Below are 17,284 nucleotides of genomic sequence, written 5' to 3' on the forward strand. Positions count from 1 at the left end.
TGAGTTGCAATGTTAATGCTGATCAAAGTATTGTGTGGATCATTAGTATTGGAAATTGTTGTAGCAGAGGAGTTGTTGGTAGTCTCGGTCGTCATAGCAACAGGTTAAAAGAGAAGAGAAACAAATCTTAAAGCTCTGATACTATAACAGGAGAAGGAGATTGGGAGGAATAATGGTATCTGTGTTCTATTGATGTAATTGAGTATTTATAGAATACAAAAGTGTTTAAACGTGTAAACTAAATCAGCAAAACTAACTTCTATATTGTATGTAACAGCAAAAACAACTTATACAAAGTTAGTTAAAGAAATATTCAAGAAAATTCATGAAGTAATCCTACGATCAAAAGAGTGGATTTTCATGAAGTAATCCTATGATCAAAAGAGTAAATTTTCAGAAATTTGAGTCCAGTAGAATTAAACTTGTCCATTCTATATCAATAAATTTCACACTGTTTACAGTGATAAAGATCCAGATGGTACTTATTCAGCATCCTCAGGGGTGTGCAGCAGGGTTTGTATCTATCTATTTTTCTTATTACTGTATAAAGCTTCATGGCTTGAATGAAGGAGGCTTCCTAATCTTGGTAGCCTGCTCTAAGCCATATGCAATCTCTATAAGTTTTGGCTCTGAGCCCTTTAATCCTCCGAAGTAAATCCCAAACGGTTTACCCCCACCATCATATCCTCCAGGGACAATAATTCCTGGGAATCCACCAATTGCAAGAACAGCGACCATGTCAATACCAGGAGTCACAACTGCATCCAACTTGTTCTCCTTCATCAACTTCTCGAAACCATCTCTAGAAAGTTTAGTTAAATTTAACAATGCCGCTTTCACATCATTGTCAAATCCATTTGTGGCCTGCGCCATTATAAAAAAAGACTGTCCATATTCCTTGGTCTTTTCCTGCATAAACATCAAGTGTGAACCTCATTCATGCTGCGCAAATCTAGAACAATGTATAAATAAAGGAAATTTATGTTCATATACTTACCAATTTTGCGAATTTCTTGTAGAAAGCTATAACATCTGCCAATGACCGTACTCGGGAGGTAATTAATCCCTTTAAATATGCATTCAAGGCCAGTTTGAACTCGGCTGCTAATGCTAATATTTGACCACTCCCCACGATATCCACAATGCCATCAATGTTGGTTAATTTCAGATGGTCTACCACAACTGCACCTTGTGCTCTTCACTTACATAACAAACATGACATTTTATTATCATTATTTGGTTAAGGGTTATCAGATTTTGTCAAATTAGAACTGGTTAAAACTTGTTGTGTTACTACCTTAGAGTTTGAATATGGAGCTCAAAAGCTTTAATGACATCAGACTCGTTTGCATAATTAGATACCGGAATATTCCTTGCTATTCCCAAGATCTTCCCTTTGAGTCCACAAGGCTTAAGAAATTGTTTGTAGCCACCAGGTGGGATGTATTTTGATGTTTCTCTGGTTCCTTTATCGTTGTGATCAAAGCCTACAATGGCATCAAGAATGTAAACAGCATCTGCTACAGTCCTGCAAATTGGCCTGTGTGAATTCCACAGAGCAGCAGTCTGTTGTCAATCAATGTGTATATTGTGAGAAGTATATCATTATAATTTTCAGTTAAACAGAGGAATATGTTTTCTCTATGTTGATAAAGTGGATTCTGCAGCATTAAACACTAAAATGGTCGTAGAATTGCAATTTTCTAATTACAACTTCAGCTGAACTTCTAAGTACTCTTGAAATACAAAACACCATATAAGATCATGAAGTAGAGAAATGTAGAAATGTCTCATACCCAACGCTGTCCTGTCTAGGGGAGATTGGGATGACTCCGTCTCGGCTGGTGAGGCCAACGGTTGGTTTGATTCCAACAACTGAGTTAAGGCCAGATGGGCATAAGATAGAGCCAGCAGTGTCGGTCCCAAGAGCCCCTGCTGCCAAATTTGCTGCTACTGATATTGCTGATCCACTACTTGACCCACAAGTTTCTGCCGATAGAACATATGGATTCTGCATCGAAAATCTGTCAATTGCTGCTCAAAGTGAACTCAAAACTAAGTGCAGACACTTACATAGAGCATTTTATCCCATCACAAGAAAAAAAATAAAAACTATTGTATCAAATCTTATTGTACACAAAATTTGGCTATTATAAATGGAAAATTTCCTTTGCTCCATGACACATAAGAAAGTAACATCATTAAGTGAAAACTGAAGAGCAAATTAACTACACATATACCTAAAAAATGGCTATCCACTGACCTTTCCTTGGCCACTTCTAGCACACCAACCACCAGGTTGTTCATATGATCTGAAATGAGCCCACTCGGTCATGCTAGCCTTTCCCAAAATAATAGCACCAGCTTGAATCAACTTGGTGACCACAAATGCATGGCGAGGCACGACAGAGCCCAGCAACGCGAATGAGCCAGCTGTGGTGTTCATCTTATCTTTGGTTGCTATATTGTCCTTCACCAAAATGGGAACGCCATGCAAACCAAGCTTTGATCTTGCTGCTCCAGCCTTGCGCTCTTGATCGGCTTTATCAGCCAGGTATAGTGCATCTGGGTTCACCTCTATGACCCCTCTAAGGACCGGATTGAGTCTGCTGATTTCTCCAAGGTAAAACTCAACTAATTGCCTTGATGTTAGTTGATTTTGCTTGAAAGCGAACTGAAGCTCTTCTATGGTTGCTTCTTTGATCGAGAATGCACTGCTAACTATTAGAAGTATCAAAAGCAGTAACGAAAGAAGAGAGATGCTCAGTGATGAAGAATTGGAAGCCATCCTTGAGCTGTGATGGAAAGAAAGACTAGCTGATGTAGTCAACAGGGGTGCTTCCAATTGGACTCTGGTTTCAGTAAGAAATATTGATAAGCGATGAAAGTCCCCTTTCATATCAGTGGAGCTTTTTAAAGAATTGTTTTCATTTGTAAAGCAACTAAACATTTTGATAGAATGTGCTCTTAATAATATTTTGACAATACCAAACAGCTTGTGTTGGGATTTAGTGGTTCATAATAATTGCTAAGGCTTAAGTGCAATGTTCAGTGGCAGTAGTCTACTCACTCATTTAAGCATATTCCAATAATGGCTTAAGTCTCATAAGGAATAGGAAAAATATCATGTGTCTCAAGAAAAAAAGCAGAAAGCATTTATGAATTATTTGTACAAACCTAGTTTTCCGCAAAACTCAAATGAACATCTCAGAGAAGATTGTTAGTCATCTCAGTGGGGCAATAATAGGTTTCGGGGTGAACCCTTGGATTGCCTCCCATAAGATAAAGAGCAGACATTGCTATGTGTTTCTTTGATCAGATACTAATTGTAATATCTCATACCCATTTCTCTCGATGGAACTTCAAGAGTTACATTCTTATCTATTGCCCTACCCAATTTCATTGTAGGGTTCATATTTGTGATTTGTCTTTTATTCACCTCAAATAGTGGGTTTTATTGTGCGTTCCCCTTTATTCAAACCCAAGACTTCATCCTTGGAAAGCATCACTATTTGAAACGAGTAAGATACAAATCCAAACCCTACCATGAAAAAGGGTAAAGGCAATATATAAGAACATCACAATTTGGAGTACCACTGAAGAAAATTTTCTATTACAGTTCTAATAATTTGGAGCTCCACTCCCTTGTCATAGCAGCTCGTTCTAAAGCACAAGCAATTTCAATTGGCTCCCATTCAGTGCCCTTTTAATCCCCTGTAATATATCCCAATTGGCATCCTGAAACAGTAATCCCCCAGGTAGCCACCAACTGCCAACACAGGAATGGCACTAGAACCTGGTATCACTATTGCATCCAGTTCCTATCCTTTCATAAATCTTCTATAGTTACACCACTTTTTAATTTATAAAAATTTCTCCCACCTTCGAGGTTTAATAAAATAAGATTATATTGTGAATAAATATTCTTGCAAAAATTATAATTAGCCAGTCCAATCAAATTCTTTGCTATGTCAGTTGGAGGAGGCTTCCAAATCTTAGTACCCCGCTCAAAGGCATATGCAATCTCAATAAGCTTCGCTCTGTGCCCTTTAATCCCCCAAAGCAAATGCCAAAAGGTTCGCCCTTAGTATCATATCCAGCAGGGACACTAATTCCTGGGAATCCACCAATTGCAAGAACAGTAGAAATATCTGAACCAGGAGTTACCAATGCATCTAGCTTGTTATCTGATAAGCCCCCTGTAACCAAAGTATACAAGAAGAAGAAACAGGGCAGCCTGGGAAATTCACTGGACAGGGGCAGCAAAGGAAATGCGGTTTAGAATTAGTTAGGAAGAATCTCCACGTAAGGGAGTGTGGAAAGTATGATTTCAGCTATATTTAAGAGAGAACATGTGGTTAGCTAATGGGGATGAAATCTGGAATCAAGGGAGGCTGCTAGACCCTCGAAGTGCTAGCCAACTTTTTCTTTTCTCTGTCATTTTATTTTCTGTTTGCAGTGTTTGTCAATCCAAATCAATATATAAACATATCAGTTGTTTCTAGTATAAAGCTGTTTTACTGAATCTCATTAACAATATTTCATTGAGTTGGTGTGGTTTTCTGGTGATCCCATCAATTTGGTATCAGAGCCATGTAGGGAATGGTCAAACCCAAGATGGAGAATAGGATGGAAAACGTGGAAAAAGAAATGAAAACAGTGAAAGAAAGTATGGACACGATGAAAACTGACCTGGGAAGTGTAAGGGAGTACTTAGCGGAGATGCGCGAATTAATGCATATGAGGGATGAAAGGGATGATAAACGAAATAAGGAGAAATCATCATCTTCACCGGGGGATCCAAATCCCAACCCAGACAAGGAATCCGAAAGAAAAACCAGCAACGATAACGAGAAGGAGGATAAAAAGATTCGCAAACTGGAACTACCGATATTTAAAGGAGATGACCCCTTCGGATGGATCTTCAGAGCTGATTGGTATTTTGCAGTAAATAAGTACGAGGAGGAAGAGAAAGTGCAGGGAGCGGTGGTGTGTATGGAGGGACGAGCATTAAACTGGTACTAATGGGTTGAGTCTCGGTCGCCCATAACCTCCTGGAGCTCCTTCAAGTCAGCGCTAGTGAAGAGATTCAGGCCATCGTATAAGGGATCTGCTTATGAGGCACTGGTGGCGTTGAAGCAAATAGGGACGGTGACTGAGTTTCGCGAGCAGTTTGAAGAAATGTCAGCCCCCCTGCGTGAGTTAGGAGAAGAACTCCTGATGGGTATTTTTGCAAATGGGCTGAGAGAAGAGTTAAAGGCTGAGTTAAGGGTAAGCAAATCCAATAGCCTATTTGAACTCATCGACCAGGCCCACCGGATAGAAGAAAAAAAACTGGGTACTGGACAAATCTAGGCCCAGACTTTTTAAAAACCAAATGGGCAGATCCGACAGTCCAATGAGCAAACCCGATAGCTACAGTCGGGTCTCACTCTTGCCAGATCTGGGTCGTCAAAATGACTGGAATTTAGGAGTTAAGCCTCCAGAAACAGGACAGAACAATCGAATATGGGATAGGAGAGAAAAAACGATGGGAGGAGCCACCACTCCACCACGCAACGACGGATTCCGGCGACTGACAGAGGCAGATCTGCAATATAAGCGTGAAAGAGGGTTGTGCTTCCGATGTGACGAGAAGTTTGGGCCAAACCACAGGTGCAAAAGTCGATCTCTTCAAGTTCTTCTGCTAATGGATGACGATGAAGCTGACGGAGGGGAAAACGCGAGTGAACCAGAACCAGAAAACTTGCCTGAAGGTAATCCTCTCTCACTATCCATGAACTCCATTGTGGGCATTACTTCAGATCGCACCATGAAGTTGCGGGGGCAGATCGAAAGTGAAGAGGTGGTGGTTTTAGTGGACAGTGGGGCATCACATAACTTCATCTCACTTGGGTTAGTGCAAAAATTGGGAATACCGATTAATGGAACGAAGTCCTTCGGGGTCATGGTGGGTAACGGATTCAAGATTAAGGGTGAGGGGATATGTAGAGATGTTACGATTGAAATGCAGGGGATGGAAGTGCAGCAGGATTTTTTTCCATTTCAGTTGGGCGGCGCTGATGTGGTCCTTGGAATTACTTGGCTTAGCACTTTAGGTGATGTTTATTCTAATTGGGGCAAGTTGACTATGGCGTTTGATAGGGAAGGGAAACAGGTGGTTCTCAAAGGCGATCCTTCGCTAGTTAAGACAATCGTTTCTCTGAAGACCTTACTCGAGGTGCTGCCACTGGAAGGGGAGGGTTACATGGTGGAATGCAGTTCAATTGAGGTCTAGGAGAATCAGGAGGAGGAACAATTAGAGCCTGTGGTGGCAGAGGTACTAACGGGTTTTCCCCAAGTTTTTGACCAAACCACTAAACTTCCCCCCCACCGAAAACTTGACCATGCCATTACTCTGCGACCAGGATCCAGCCCACCTAATATCAGACCCTATAAATATCCTTACCTCCAGAAAAATGAGATTGAGAGACTAGTTGGGGAGATGATGGATGCAGGAATTATCCAACCAAGCACAAGCCCTTACGCTAGCCCCGTATTGTTAGTTAAAAAGAAGGACGGGAGTTGGCGATTCTGTGTTGACTTTAGAGCACTAAATAGCATCACTGTGCCCAACAAGTTCCCTATTCCGTCCATTGAAGAGCTACTAGATGAGCTTGCCGGGGCTATGGTCTTCTCCAAGTTAGATCTAAAGTCGGGATATCATCAAATTCGGGTTAAGGACGAGGACATTCCAAAGACCGCCTTTCGAACCCATGAGGGCCATTATGAGTTCTTGGTGATGCCCTTCAGGTTAACGAACACACCGTCCACCTTTCAGGCTCTTATGAATACAATATTTCGACCCTTATTGCGAAAGTTTATTCTGGTTTTCTTTGATGATATTCTCATCTACAGCCTTGACATGACGACTCACATTCAACATTTGAAACATACTTTCCAGATTTTGCAGGATAATGCGCTAGTGGTGAACCGAAAGAAATGCCTTTTTGCTAAATACAGGTTGGAATATCTAGGCCATTTAATTTCAGCTGAGGGTGTGGAGCTAACCCGCAAAAGATTGCAGCAATGATATCCTGGCCGGTACCGCATAATGTGAAAAGCTTGAGAGGGTTTTTAGGGCTCACTGGGTATTACCGACGGTTTGTGAAAGGTTACGAATCCATAGCCCAACCACTGACTCAGTTATTAAAAAAGGATTCGTTTAGCTGGAATAAGCAAGCTCAAAAGGCATTCGACCACCTTAAGACTGCCATGACTACTATGCCAGTTTTAATCGTACCTAATTTTGAGCTTCCATTTGAGATTCAGACGGATGCTTCAGGGGCTGGAATGGGGGCCGTTTTAGTGCAGAATGCAAGGCCAATTGCTTTCATCAGTAAGGCTTTCTCACTGCAATCGAGGTTAAAGTCAGCCTATGAACGGGAACTTATGGCAATTGTCTTTGCCGTTCGTAAGTGGAGTCATTACCTCATTGGCCAAAAATTTGTCATCAAAACAGACCAGCGCAGTTTGCAATTTCTTACGGATCAATGGGTTAAAACGCCAGATCAACACAAGTGGATTTCGAAGCTCATAGGGTACTCTTTTGAGATCCACTACCTTCCAGGCAATTCTAACAAGGTAGCTGATGCATTGTCCCGGAGAGAGGACACCAAGGAGCTCACGGCCATTACCACAGTCCACTTCACAGACTATGATGCTCTAGCAGCTGAAGCACACACTGATCCGAAGCTAAAACTTATTGTCCAAGACCTTCTTTTCGACCCCAACAGTCGTCCTCACTACCAACTTCGCAAAGGCTGCCTATTGTTCAAAAACAAGTTAGTCCTCCCTAAAAACTCCGCGTTCATCCCAAAGTTGCTGGAAGAATTTCACTACAGTCCGAATGGGGGCCATTCTGGGTTCTTTAGGACTTATAAACAAATTGCTACTATTGTGTATTGGGAGGGTATACGTCGGGATGTTATTAAGTTTGTTCAATCCTGTGCCACCTGCCAAGTTAACAAACATTCCTCACTCAGGCCTGCCGGGTTGTTACAACCCCTGCCCATTCCCACCCAAGTTTTTGATGACCTCTCGATGGATTTTATAGGTGGGTTGCCGAAAGCCAAAGGGGTTGACACTATATTCGTCGTCGTCAACCGTCTCAACAAATACTCCCACTTCCTATTGTTGTCCCACCCTTACACAGCCAAGGATGTCGCTAATGTGTTTATAACGGAGGTAGTAAAACTCCATGGTTTTCCACAATCTATTGTCTCGGATCGTGACAGGGTCTTCATGAGCCAATTTTGGCAAGAGTTGTTTAAAGCTGCAGGAACATCTCTTAAATTCAGCTCGGCCTACCATCCCCAAACTGATGGGCAAACGGAGGTAGTTAATAGATGTTTGGAAGCCTACCTCCGCTGTTTCTGCAGCTCCCAACCTCGACAGTGGCCTAAATGGTTAGCGTGGGCTGAGTTTTGGTACAATACGACGTACCACAGCTCCACCAAAATGACCCCCTTCAAGGCTCTTTATGGCAGGGATCCTCCCATTCTGTTAAGACTCACAGACTGCCCCTCCCTGATTGAAGATGTCAACCGCCAGATTAGGGACCAAAATGCCATTTTAGAAGACCTCAAGCACAATTTGGCTGTGGCCCAAGGTCAAATGAAGCAGTCTGTCGACTCCCATCGCCGAGATGTTGTTTTTCAACCAGGAGACTTCGCCTATTTGAAGCTCCAGCCATATCGATTTTGGTCCTTAGCTCAGAAACTCAATGAGAAGCTAAGCCCTCGCTTCTATAGCCCCTTTAAGGTGTTAGACAGGATCGGGCCTGTCGCTTATCGGTTGGACCTCCCTCCTACTTCTCGAATCCACCCGGTGTTTCATGTTTCCCAACTTAAGCCAAGCCTCGATTCTTCAGTTCCTGTTCAGCAGCTTCCCTCCTTTTTAACCGGAGACTTGGAATTACAGGTCAGTCCTGAAGCAGTCCTCTCCACCCGCAAGTTACTGGATGGCTCCGTGGAAGTTCTGATTAAATGGCATGACCTCCCACCATTTGAAGCCTCTTGGGAGGCTTATGACACCATCCTACTGCAGTTTCCGGCTTTTCACCTTGAGGACAAGGTGGATCTTGAAGGGGGGGTATTGATAAGCCCCCTGTAACCAAAGTATACAAGAAGAAGAAAAAGGGCAGCCTGGGAAATTCACTGGACAGGGGCAGCAAAGGAAATGCGGTTTAGAATTAGTTAGGAAGAATCTCCACGTAAGGGAGTGTGGAAAGTATGATTTCAGCTGTATTTAAGAGAGAACATGTGGTTAGCTAATGGGGATGAAATCTGGAATCAAGGGAGGCTGCTAGACCCTCGAAGTGCTAGCCAACTTTTTCGTTTCTCTGTCATTTTATTTTCTGTTTGCAGTGTTTGTCAATCCAAATCAATATATAAACATATCAGTTGTTTCTAGTATAAAGCTGTTTTATTGAATCTCATTAACAATATTTCATTGAGTTGGTGTGGTTTCTGGTGATCCCATCATTATCCCTCATGAGCTTCTCAAATCCATTTCTGGAAAAAATTTCTAATTTCAACAATGCTGCTGTCACTTCATCGTCAATTCCATCTGTGGCTTGAGCCATTAGAAAAACAGATTGGCCATATTCCGTGTTCATTTCCTGCATAGCCATTGACAGCCTCACCGTCGTTTCAAGTAAATCCACAACAATATATAGATGGAAGCAATCTAGGTTCATATACTGACCAATTTTGAGAATTTCTCGTTGAATGCTATAACATCTGCTGGGGAAGCCACTAATCCTTTAAGGTATGTTTCAAAGGCGAGTTTGAACTCTGCCGTGAATGCTAATGTTTCCCCACTTGCAGTGCCATTCAAGATAACATCAATGTTGGCTATATTCAGATTGTCCACCAAAACTGCATACTGTTGTCTTCAATTACAGAAAAGTCATGATATGTTATTATGATTATGAGTCCACTAACAATTGGTTAAACTTGGTTTTGTGTTGCTACCTCATTGTCAGGATATGGTCCTCAAAAGCTGTAATAACATCAGATTTGTTTGCGTAATTAAAATTTAGATTCCTCATAATCCCCAATTTCTTCCCTTTGAGTCCATAAGACTTAAGAAATTGTCTGTAGCCACTACGTGGGATGTACTTGATTCTTCTCTGGTTCCTTCATCATTATGATCAAAGCCCACAATGGCATCAAGAACATAAACAGCATCCGCTACTGTCCTGCAAATAGGCCTGTGTAAATCCAAAAGGACAGAGTCCTTTGTTAATTAGTATATATCATAATATCAAAATACGTAGTATATTACAGTTAATGGAAGGAGTATGCATTGGCTAAAAAGTTAATTTGAATAGATCATGCTTCATATACTTGAGATAGAAGAAAAGAAAAATTTATTGAAAAGTTTCGACCTTGATTCTTAGATCAGATTTCACTACACTAAATATGGTGATAGATCATTGTCCTATGTTTTACTGTAGGGACGATGATGTTATAAAATGAATGCGTTGAAAATTAACCCAAAACAAACAACAGGCAAGCAATGAGAAGTAACATAAATTAACAAGAGGCAAAATGATGTACTGTATATGGTTAACCCCAAATGTGGCTAGATCCATGGTGCTATTATGAAAAAATGTTTTCAATATAGATCCATAGAGTACAATAAAATGAGAACACTAACTTGTTCTCCCTAATTTCTCTCAGTCGACAAAAAAAATCCTCTCTTGCCTCACACACGCAAAAGTTATAAAGATTTCTGTAGAGTCACCATACCTGAAAACCAGACAGATCTTGTTTTATGAAGAATAAACAATGCAAAGCCTTACCTGCTCATCGCCAATCACTTTGTTCTCATTGGTTGCTGGTTTAAACATTATGCATATTCTTTTTAAGTTATTACCCCAAGTCGGGGAAAGCTGTAACATACAAGACTTGTCTTTGCGCTTGGGCATGCGCTGATGTGCATATCTGGAGAATGTTCCATTCATGTCTTTTAAACAAGGGGACATTTCAGAACCGAATACTAGTATTAATTTCAGTGTCTAAAAGTCAATGCTATGTTAGAATATACAAAATGGATTATTTTTTTCTCTCATTCAATTTATTCCGATGGACACAACAATTTTACAACTGCCAGACTGCCATTTTAGTTTCATGCATCTGTGGATATGTTACAACAATATCTTCCAGAAAAATACATGACATCAAAACCATCATATACTTTGAACAAAATTATCTTTTGTCAATCCATATGATTTGGAGAAAGGAGGCCTCCTTATCATAGTAGCCTGCTCAAACGCATAAGCTATTTCTATTAGCTTTGGTTCGGTACCTTTTAATCCCCCGAAACATATGCCAAAAGGCATCCCATTGTTATCATAACCTGCTGGGACAGTAATCCCTGGATAGCCAGCGATTGCCAGCACAGGAATGGCACCAACACCCGGTGTCACCATTGCATCCAGTTCATATTCTGCCATCATTTTCTCAAATCCATCCTGCGATAGTTTCTCCATTAATTCAAACGCCTTCCTCTCTTTTTCTCCGTACCCACTAGTCTTCTCTGAAGATATGAATGTGGCCTGACCGTACTCTTCAGTCTTCTCCTACATTGAACAATTAAGAATGAGAACATGAGAATTTTCAGGAAAATGCAGTATTTTCCACAATCAAGTCAGATGACTCAAAGCCATGCCACAAAAACCTCTTTTTTCTCTTTCACAATGAAAATATGCCCATTTTCCACTGCTAATCATTTATACAACATTAAACGACAGAGATAAATATATCATATTGGTGAAGAGCTCCTTCGGTTTTATTGGAAGAAACAGCATTTTAGAGAATCACATGCTTACCAGATCTTCATTATTTTGGTTAAAGGTGATAATGTCAGCAAGTGACCTCACAGGAGATGAAATAAGCTCCTTCAGGTAATCATTTACAGAGATCTTGAACCCAGCCAGCATTGCAGTCAGCTCCCCACTTCTACCAGGGTTTACAATTACATCAACATCTGCTATTTCTAGATTGTCTACTATAGTTGCACCATTTTGTCTACAAATTTTCAAAACAGAAGCATAATATAATTTTTTTCTTGCCGTTAATGCAGTAAAACATTTTCACTTATGTGCAAAGCAAACAAAGTATTATTTATCTTTCATACCTTAGTGTGTTAAGATGTCTCTCAAAAGCTATAAAGATGGTGGATCCATTTAGAGAGTTCACAAAAGGATGTCTGACAACCCCTAGTCTCTTCCCTTTAAGCCCATCTTGGTTGAGGAATTGCTTGTAACCTCCTATGGGAATGTACTTGGCTGCTTCGCTTGTTGCTTCATAATCTCTTGGGTCGAATCCGGCAATCACGTCAAGCACATAAACTGCATCAGAAACAGTCCTGCTTATGGGTCTGAGATTCATCATGATAAAAATTATTAGTTAACAATTAAAAAATTTATAGATCAACATATATACAATGAATATAACTGTATATTATAAAAGTGCAACTCTTAAGTTTACTCCTATAGAAAGCTTAAACATTGTAGTCAATTTTTGAACCATATTAAGTCTAACGGGCCTTCCAAGCATTTAAACAGAATCTTACCCAATGGTATCGAGGTGGGGCAAAACTGGGATGACACCAGCTCGGCTTGTGAGTCCAACAGTTGGTTTAAATCCAACTACAGAGTTATGATCAGAAGGACAGAGGATGGAGCCATGAGTTTCACTCCCAAGTGAAACTACAACCATATTTGTTGCAACCGAAATAGCTGATCCACTGCTTGACCCACATGGATTTCCAGATGGAAGGTAAGGATTCTGCATATTATCAATACATAGACAGGCTGATTCAAAAATGCTGGAGCCTACAAATTGAAGGCAATTTATTGCAAGAAAAGCACTCTCTGATTTACTGTTGGAGAGGAAATTATACACTTGACACACGTTGCAAGGTCGTCAGACCAGCTATTGGACTTAAACACATCCATTTTAGGTACAAAACACTCTCTAGGGATATGACCTGTTGGAATATGTATAGTTTTTTTTATGTTGAAAAAATCCCGCGCTACATTTTGAGGGTTGCAAAAACTGACACCTCAAATGTATATCCTCAAATCACAACTCATAGGCCTAAGTTCCTCTGAGCATTCTTCTCAAGTCAAAGAAATTTTTCAATACCAGTCCTAAATAAAGGAAGTAATATAGTACATAAATTAAGACAATTATAAGAATTAAAAAGAGATAACACTTAGAATCAATCATTTGCATATTCTTAATCATCATTCACAAAAAGCTACATCATGGTATTTGCTTGAAGTCTCCGAACCGAGTGTATTGATGAACTGGAAAGACTTTCTCTTGCACAAAGCCCTAACCATTTGTAATATGAAAACTGAGAAAACTATTAATTAACCCAAAAAAAACAAAAAATGAATTTACTTTCCAGTCTACATCTAACTTAACATGGTTCCCTGCATAATTTCCTACATACTACCACTATACATCTCAAGTTCTGTATCCAAAATGATTATATATTTTGAACCATATAATCAAGTGATCTATATGTAGCTCCAAAATAAGGTTATTATCATCAAAATTTGGGATATAAACCTAACATTCATTAAATCATATAAACAGAAGAGAGCTGACCTGGGCTTGTCCCCCTCTAGCACACCACCCATTAGGAACTTTGCCTAAAGACCGAAAGCTGTACCACTCAGTGAGACTAGTCTTTCCCAAAATAACAGCCCCGGCATTTCTCAACCTCTCCACAACGGTGGCATCACGCGGCACCACAGACCCCACCAACGCGAAAGACCCAGCGGTGGTATTCAACTTGTCCTTGGTGGCAATTGTGTCTTTTAACAACACTGGAACACCGTGTAGCTCTCCTAAGAATCTACAACCCTCGTTTCTCTCCCTCTCCACGTCAGCCTTTTCTGCTTGGCTTCTCGCATCTGGGTTCACTTCTAACACGCTGCGAAGTTGAGGATTTAAGGTTTCGATCTGGGTCATGTATAAGTCCACCAGTTGTCTTGATGTCAGCTTCTTTTTAGCAAAGGCCGATTGAATCTCCTGTATTGTTGTTTCTGTGAAGGGGAATTCGTGGCCGTTGATTGGGTTGAATAATATTGCGGTGAAGATCAAGAACCAAGTTGAAGTTTGTCCATTGATAGCCATTGCTGATTCTCTTTGTTTGCTCTCCTTTGGTCAATGACGAGTTTGAGTTTGTTTGCCGTAGATTATGTTCATACCTCGGCGCAAGTGTATTATTTTAATCAAAACTCCTTTGAATTCTCATAACTCAAAAAATATTAAAAAAATAATCTTCAATTTTAAATTCTTTCAAAACCATAATTTTGGCTATTAAGTTTTGTCTTCACCATCTAATAGAGAATCCAAATTCCTAAATTTCGGTCTCTGCTTTTCTTCACAGAAGGAGATTACCCAGAAAAAATTTGACTTCTTATTGCAGGGAAGATTCAGATGATACATGGGAAATGCTTACAACTTATTTAGTAATTAAGATTCAAGAGGTTGAATGAATGAGGCTTCATAATTCTGGTAGCGTGCTCAAAGCCATACGCCATCTCTTTTAGCTTCGGCCTCTGTGCCCTTTAATCTCCCAAAGTAAATGCCAAAAGGCTCACCGATACTATTATATCTAGCTGGGACACTAATTCCAGGGAAACCTCCAATTGCTAGAACATGAACAATATCTACAGTCTATACAGGAGTCATCAATGCATCTATCTGATTCTCCATTATCAACTTCCTGAACCCATCTCTTGAAAGTTTTTATAACTTTAACAATGCTTGCTGCCTTCACTTCACTGTCTATTAATCGGAATCCATCATTTCGTTACTGTTATCCAAATCTAATCCCCAGTATCAATGTGATGACACATCGCTATAAAAAAAAAAGAGTCAAATTTATTCATTGCGTTTTAGTGCCCATTAGTTTGTCTCAATAAGAACAAAACAAAATAAAAAGAACGTATGTGATATACAGTAACAGTAATTGGATACCCTTCATAGATGTACATGAAGGACTTTTAATTGTAAATAAGATGTTTAAGCTGGATTTTCTGCCCAATAAGCTAACTTCACTTTCATCTCAGTTAGTTTCCTCTATGTGCCATCAATGATTTCAGAGCAATAGCTTGCAGATCAAAACAACCCAGGAATGAACAGACTCACGGTTTTAAGGGATGAGCAAAGGGACCTAAAAGAATTAATAGACTCCAGGCCAGAGCAATAAGTCTAGTACAATCCAATACAGTGCAGTGCATTCCAATATTTTTTTTTTTTTTTTTTTCAGTTTTTAAAAATTTAGTAGTTCAACTTTTTCATCCTTTTATACTTTGGTAAAGTATCCAATCCAGGTTTTTCCTTTTGCATTCGTTGTATGTCATATCATTTGGAAAGATTTATTATAATGTGAATGAGCAGCATTATACTTACAACTTTTTCATACAACCCTGATGTGACAGTTCGCAATTGGTCAACTCGTAATGTATCTTATCTACCCAAATATAAACTAACCAATAGTGAGCTGTCATTCTAAAGTTGTACAAAAAAACTGTAAGTGTAGTTTTATTGAATGCAAAGGTTCTAAATTCTCATAAGTGAAAAATTAAGTAAAAACCTTGTGGTGATTTTGAGCCTTTTAGATGACCTGATGATGCTAATGATAATCTTGTGATGCACTTTAATAATGAGGAAAACATGAAACTTAATTCTCAACCTACTACTTCAAACATGTACATGTAAAGGACAATCGAGCAAAATTTGTTTCATTGGTTGAACATTTGAGCAAGCATACACAATTCCGTCGGTATAATGTCATAAGGTATCATCTCAGGGAATCAAATCAATATTCATGGGAACTAGATGATCCATAAAGATAGGAATTATATGTTAAAAGAAATGCATTCGGATGAATTTCTCATCGAAAAAAACTATTACATGGTGTTATGAAATTAAAGAAGCACTCTTGATCCAATATTATCAGCTCCAATATAATATAAGTTGCTTACTCGATCTTTGAAAGGAAAGCGATAAGTTCTTTTGGAGTCCCACACCGACTAGATACGCTCAAGCCTACTGATTTATAAGAGGAGGTAATCCTCCCATTCAACAAGGCCTTATTGGGTGAGGAGTCAGACCCACCTCAAATTCTATCATAGTATTAGAGCCGAGTTTAGTCAAGCTGAGTGCTTGACCAGCGGGTGGAAAGTTAGAGCCGACAACTACCTCCAATAACAGGCATGACCTAGCATATGGGCTTGATCGTGAGAGGGAGTGTTGGAGTCCCACACCGACTAGGCACGCTCAAACCTACTAGTTTATAAGAGGGGGTAATCCTCCCATTCAACAAGGTCTTATTGGGTAAGGAGTTAGACCCACCTCAAATTCTATCACGTTCGTACTTTTGCCCTAGAGAAAACTCTGACATCCAATTAAATTTGCTTCATAATAAGAAACGTTAAATATCACAAAAACTTTAGCTAACATATTATGTGAGGTTAGACAGAAGTTATAGGAGGTGGAAGATATCAAGACAAAACCTCACTTTTGCAACAAGTTAATACAAACAATTACCTGACAAAATAAGAATAGCATCCATAAAACATCAAACTGATGAAACAAAACAGTAAACCAAATTCAGATATCACAGGAGAAAGTGTTAAAATACAAATTGCTAATGGAAACAAGTGTTCTGAAAAGCATAGCTAATCAATCGTGAAGATTTCAACTATTTTCAAGCATACATAAGTAAACTAGAGTGCTTGTATGAGAATGTTTTTGTGTAGTGCATAATGTGATACGACAAATATAAAGATGCAAAAGAGATGAGTTTCTAAGGTTACATGACCAACTTATACAGTATGTCAAAACACTAGAGATTAAAAAAAATAGACAAAGAAAGGATAATTATATCTCTCCCCTTGTAGCCGAATGGCAACCCTTTTAGATTAGTGTTAGGGCTAAAAATCGTCATTGGCCCAAATAGGAGAACGAGACTGAATGAGGAAGAGACCAGGCCCAATCCTGATGCGGCCCCATCCGGATTAGGCCCATTTGATACGAGATACAGTCAGCTCAAACCATCGGGTCCAAGCCTCCAAATGCCAGTTCACTTCCTGGACCTATGAGCAAGTCCAGAGCCCACGACACCCACAAATCACTTTCCTATTCCAGATCAGTCTCCTATTCGAGGTCACCTTCCTGTTCAGGTCACTTTCCTACTCGAGGTTACT

The 17,284-nt window shown here is 39.8% G+C and overlaps 2 protein-coding genes across 6 annotated transcripts; both read right to left on the reverse strand.

The window, feature by feature from the left end:
- Nucleotides 1-413: 413 nt before the first annotated feature.
- Nucleotides 414-5,177, reverse strand: LOC116118184 (probable amidase At4g34880). Of its 5 annotated transcripts, none has more exons than XM_031404153.1 (6): nt 4,693-5,177; nt 2,264-2,852; nt 1,797-2,011; nt 1,298-1,540; nt 998-1,196; nt 414-909 (listed from the first exon to the last, which is right to left on the reverse strand). In XM_031404153.1, the coding sequence occupies exons 2-6, from the start codon at nt 2,786-2,788 to the stop codon at nt 553-555; spliced, it is 1,539 nt and encodes a 512-aa protein (XP_031260013.1). In that variant the 5' UTR covers nt 2,789-2,852; nt 4,693-5,177; the 3' UTR covers nt 414-552. The 5 variants fall into 5 exon arrangements, with proteins under 5 accessions (XP_031260013.1, XP_031260010.1, XP_031260012.1 ...); XM_031404150.1 differs by having other exon boundaries at nt 2,264-4,249; XM_031404152.1 differs by having other exon boundaries at nt 3,178-5,177.
- A 5,897-nt stretch (nt 5,178-11,074) lies between these two features.
- On the reverse strand, nt 11,075-14,439 carry LOC116118186 (probable amidase At4g34880). Its single transcript, XM_031404154.1, has 5 exons — nt 13,671-14,439; nt 12,625-12,839; nt 12,187-12,429; nt 11,879-12,077; nt 11,075-11,629 (listed from the first exon to the last, which is right to left on the reverse strand). Exons 1-5 carry the CDS (start codon nt 14,199-14,201, stop codon nt 11,237-11,239), a joined length of 1,581 nt encoding a protein of 526 aa, XP_031260014.1. The 5' UTR covers nt 14,202-14,439; the 3' UTR covers nt 11,075-11,236.
- Nucleotides 14,440-17,284: the final 2,845 nt, after the last annotated feature.

The sequence above is a fragment of the Pistacia vera genome, unplaced genomic scaffold (genome assembly GCF_008641045.1).
Source record: "Pistacia vera cultivar Batoury unplaced genomic scaffold, PisVer_v2 Contig839, whole genome shotgun sequence".
NCBI classification, from domain to species: domain Eukaryota; kingdom Viridiplantae; phylum Streptophyta; class Magnoliopsida; order Sapindales; family Anacardiaceae; genus Pistacia; species Pistacia vera.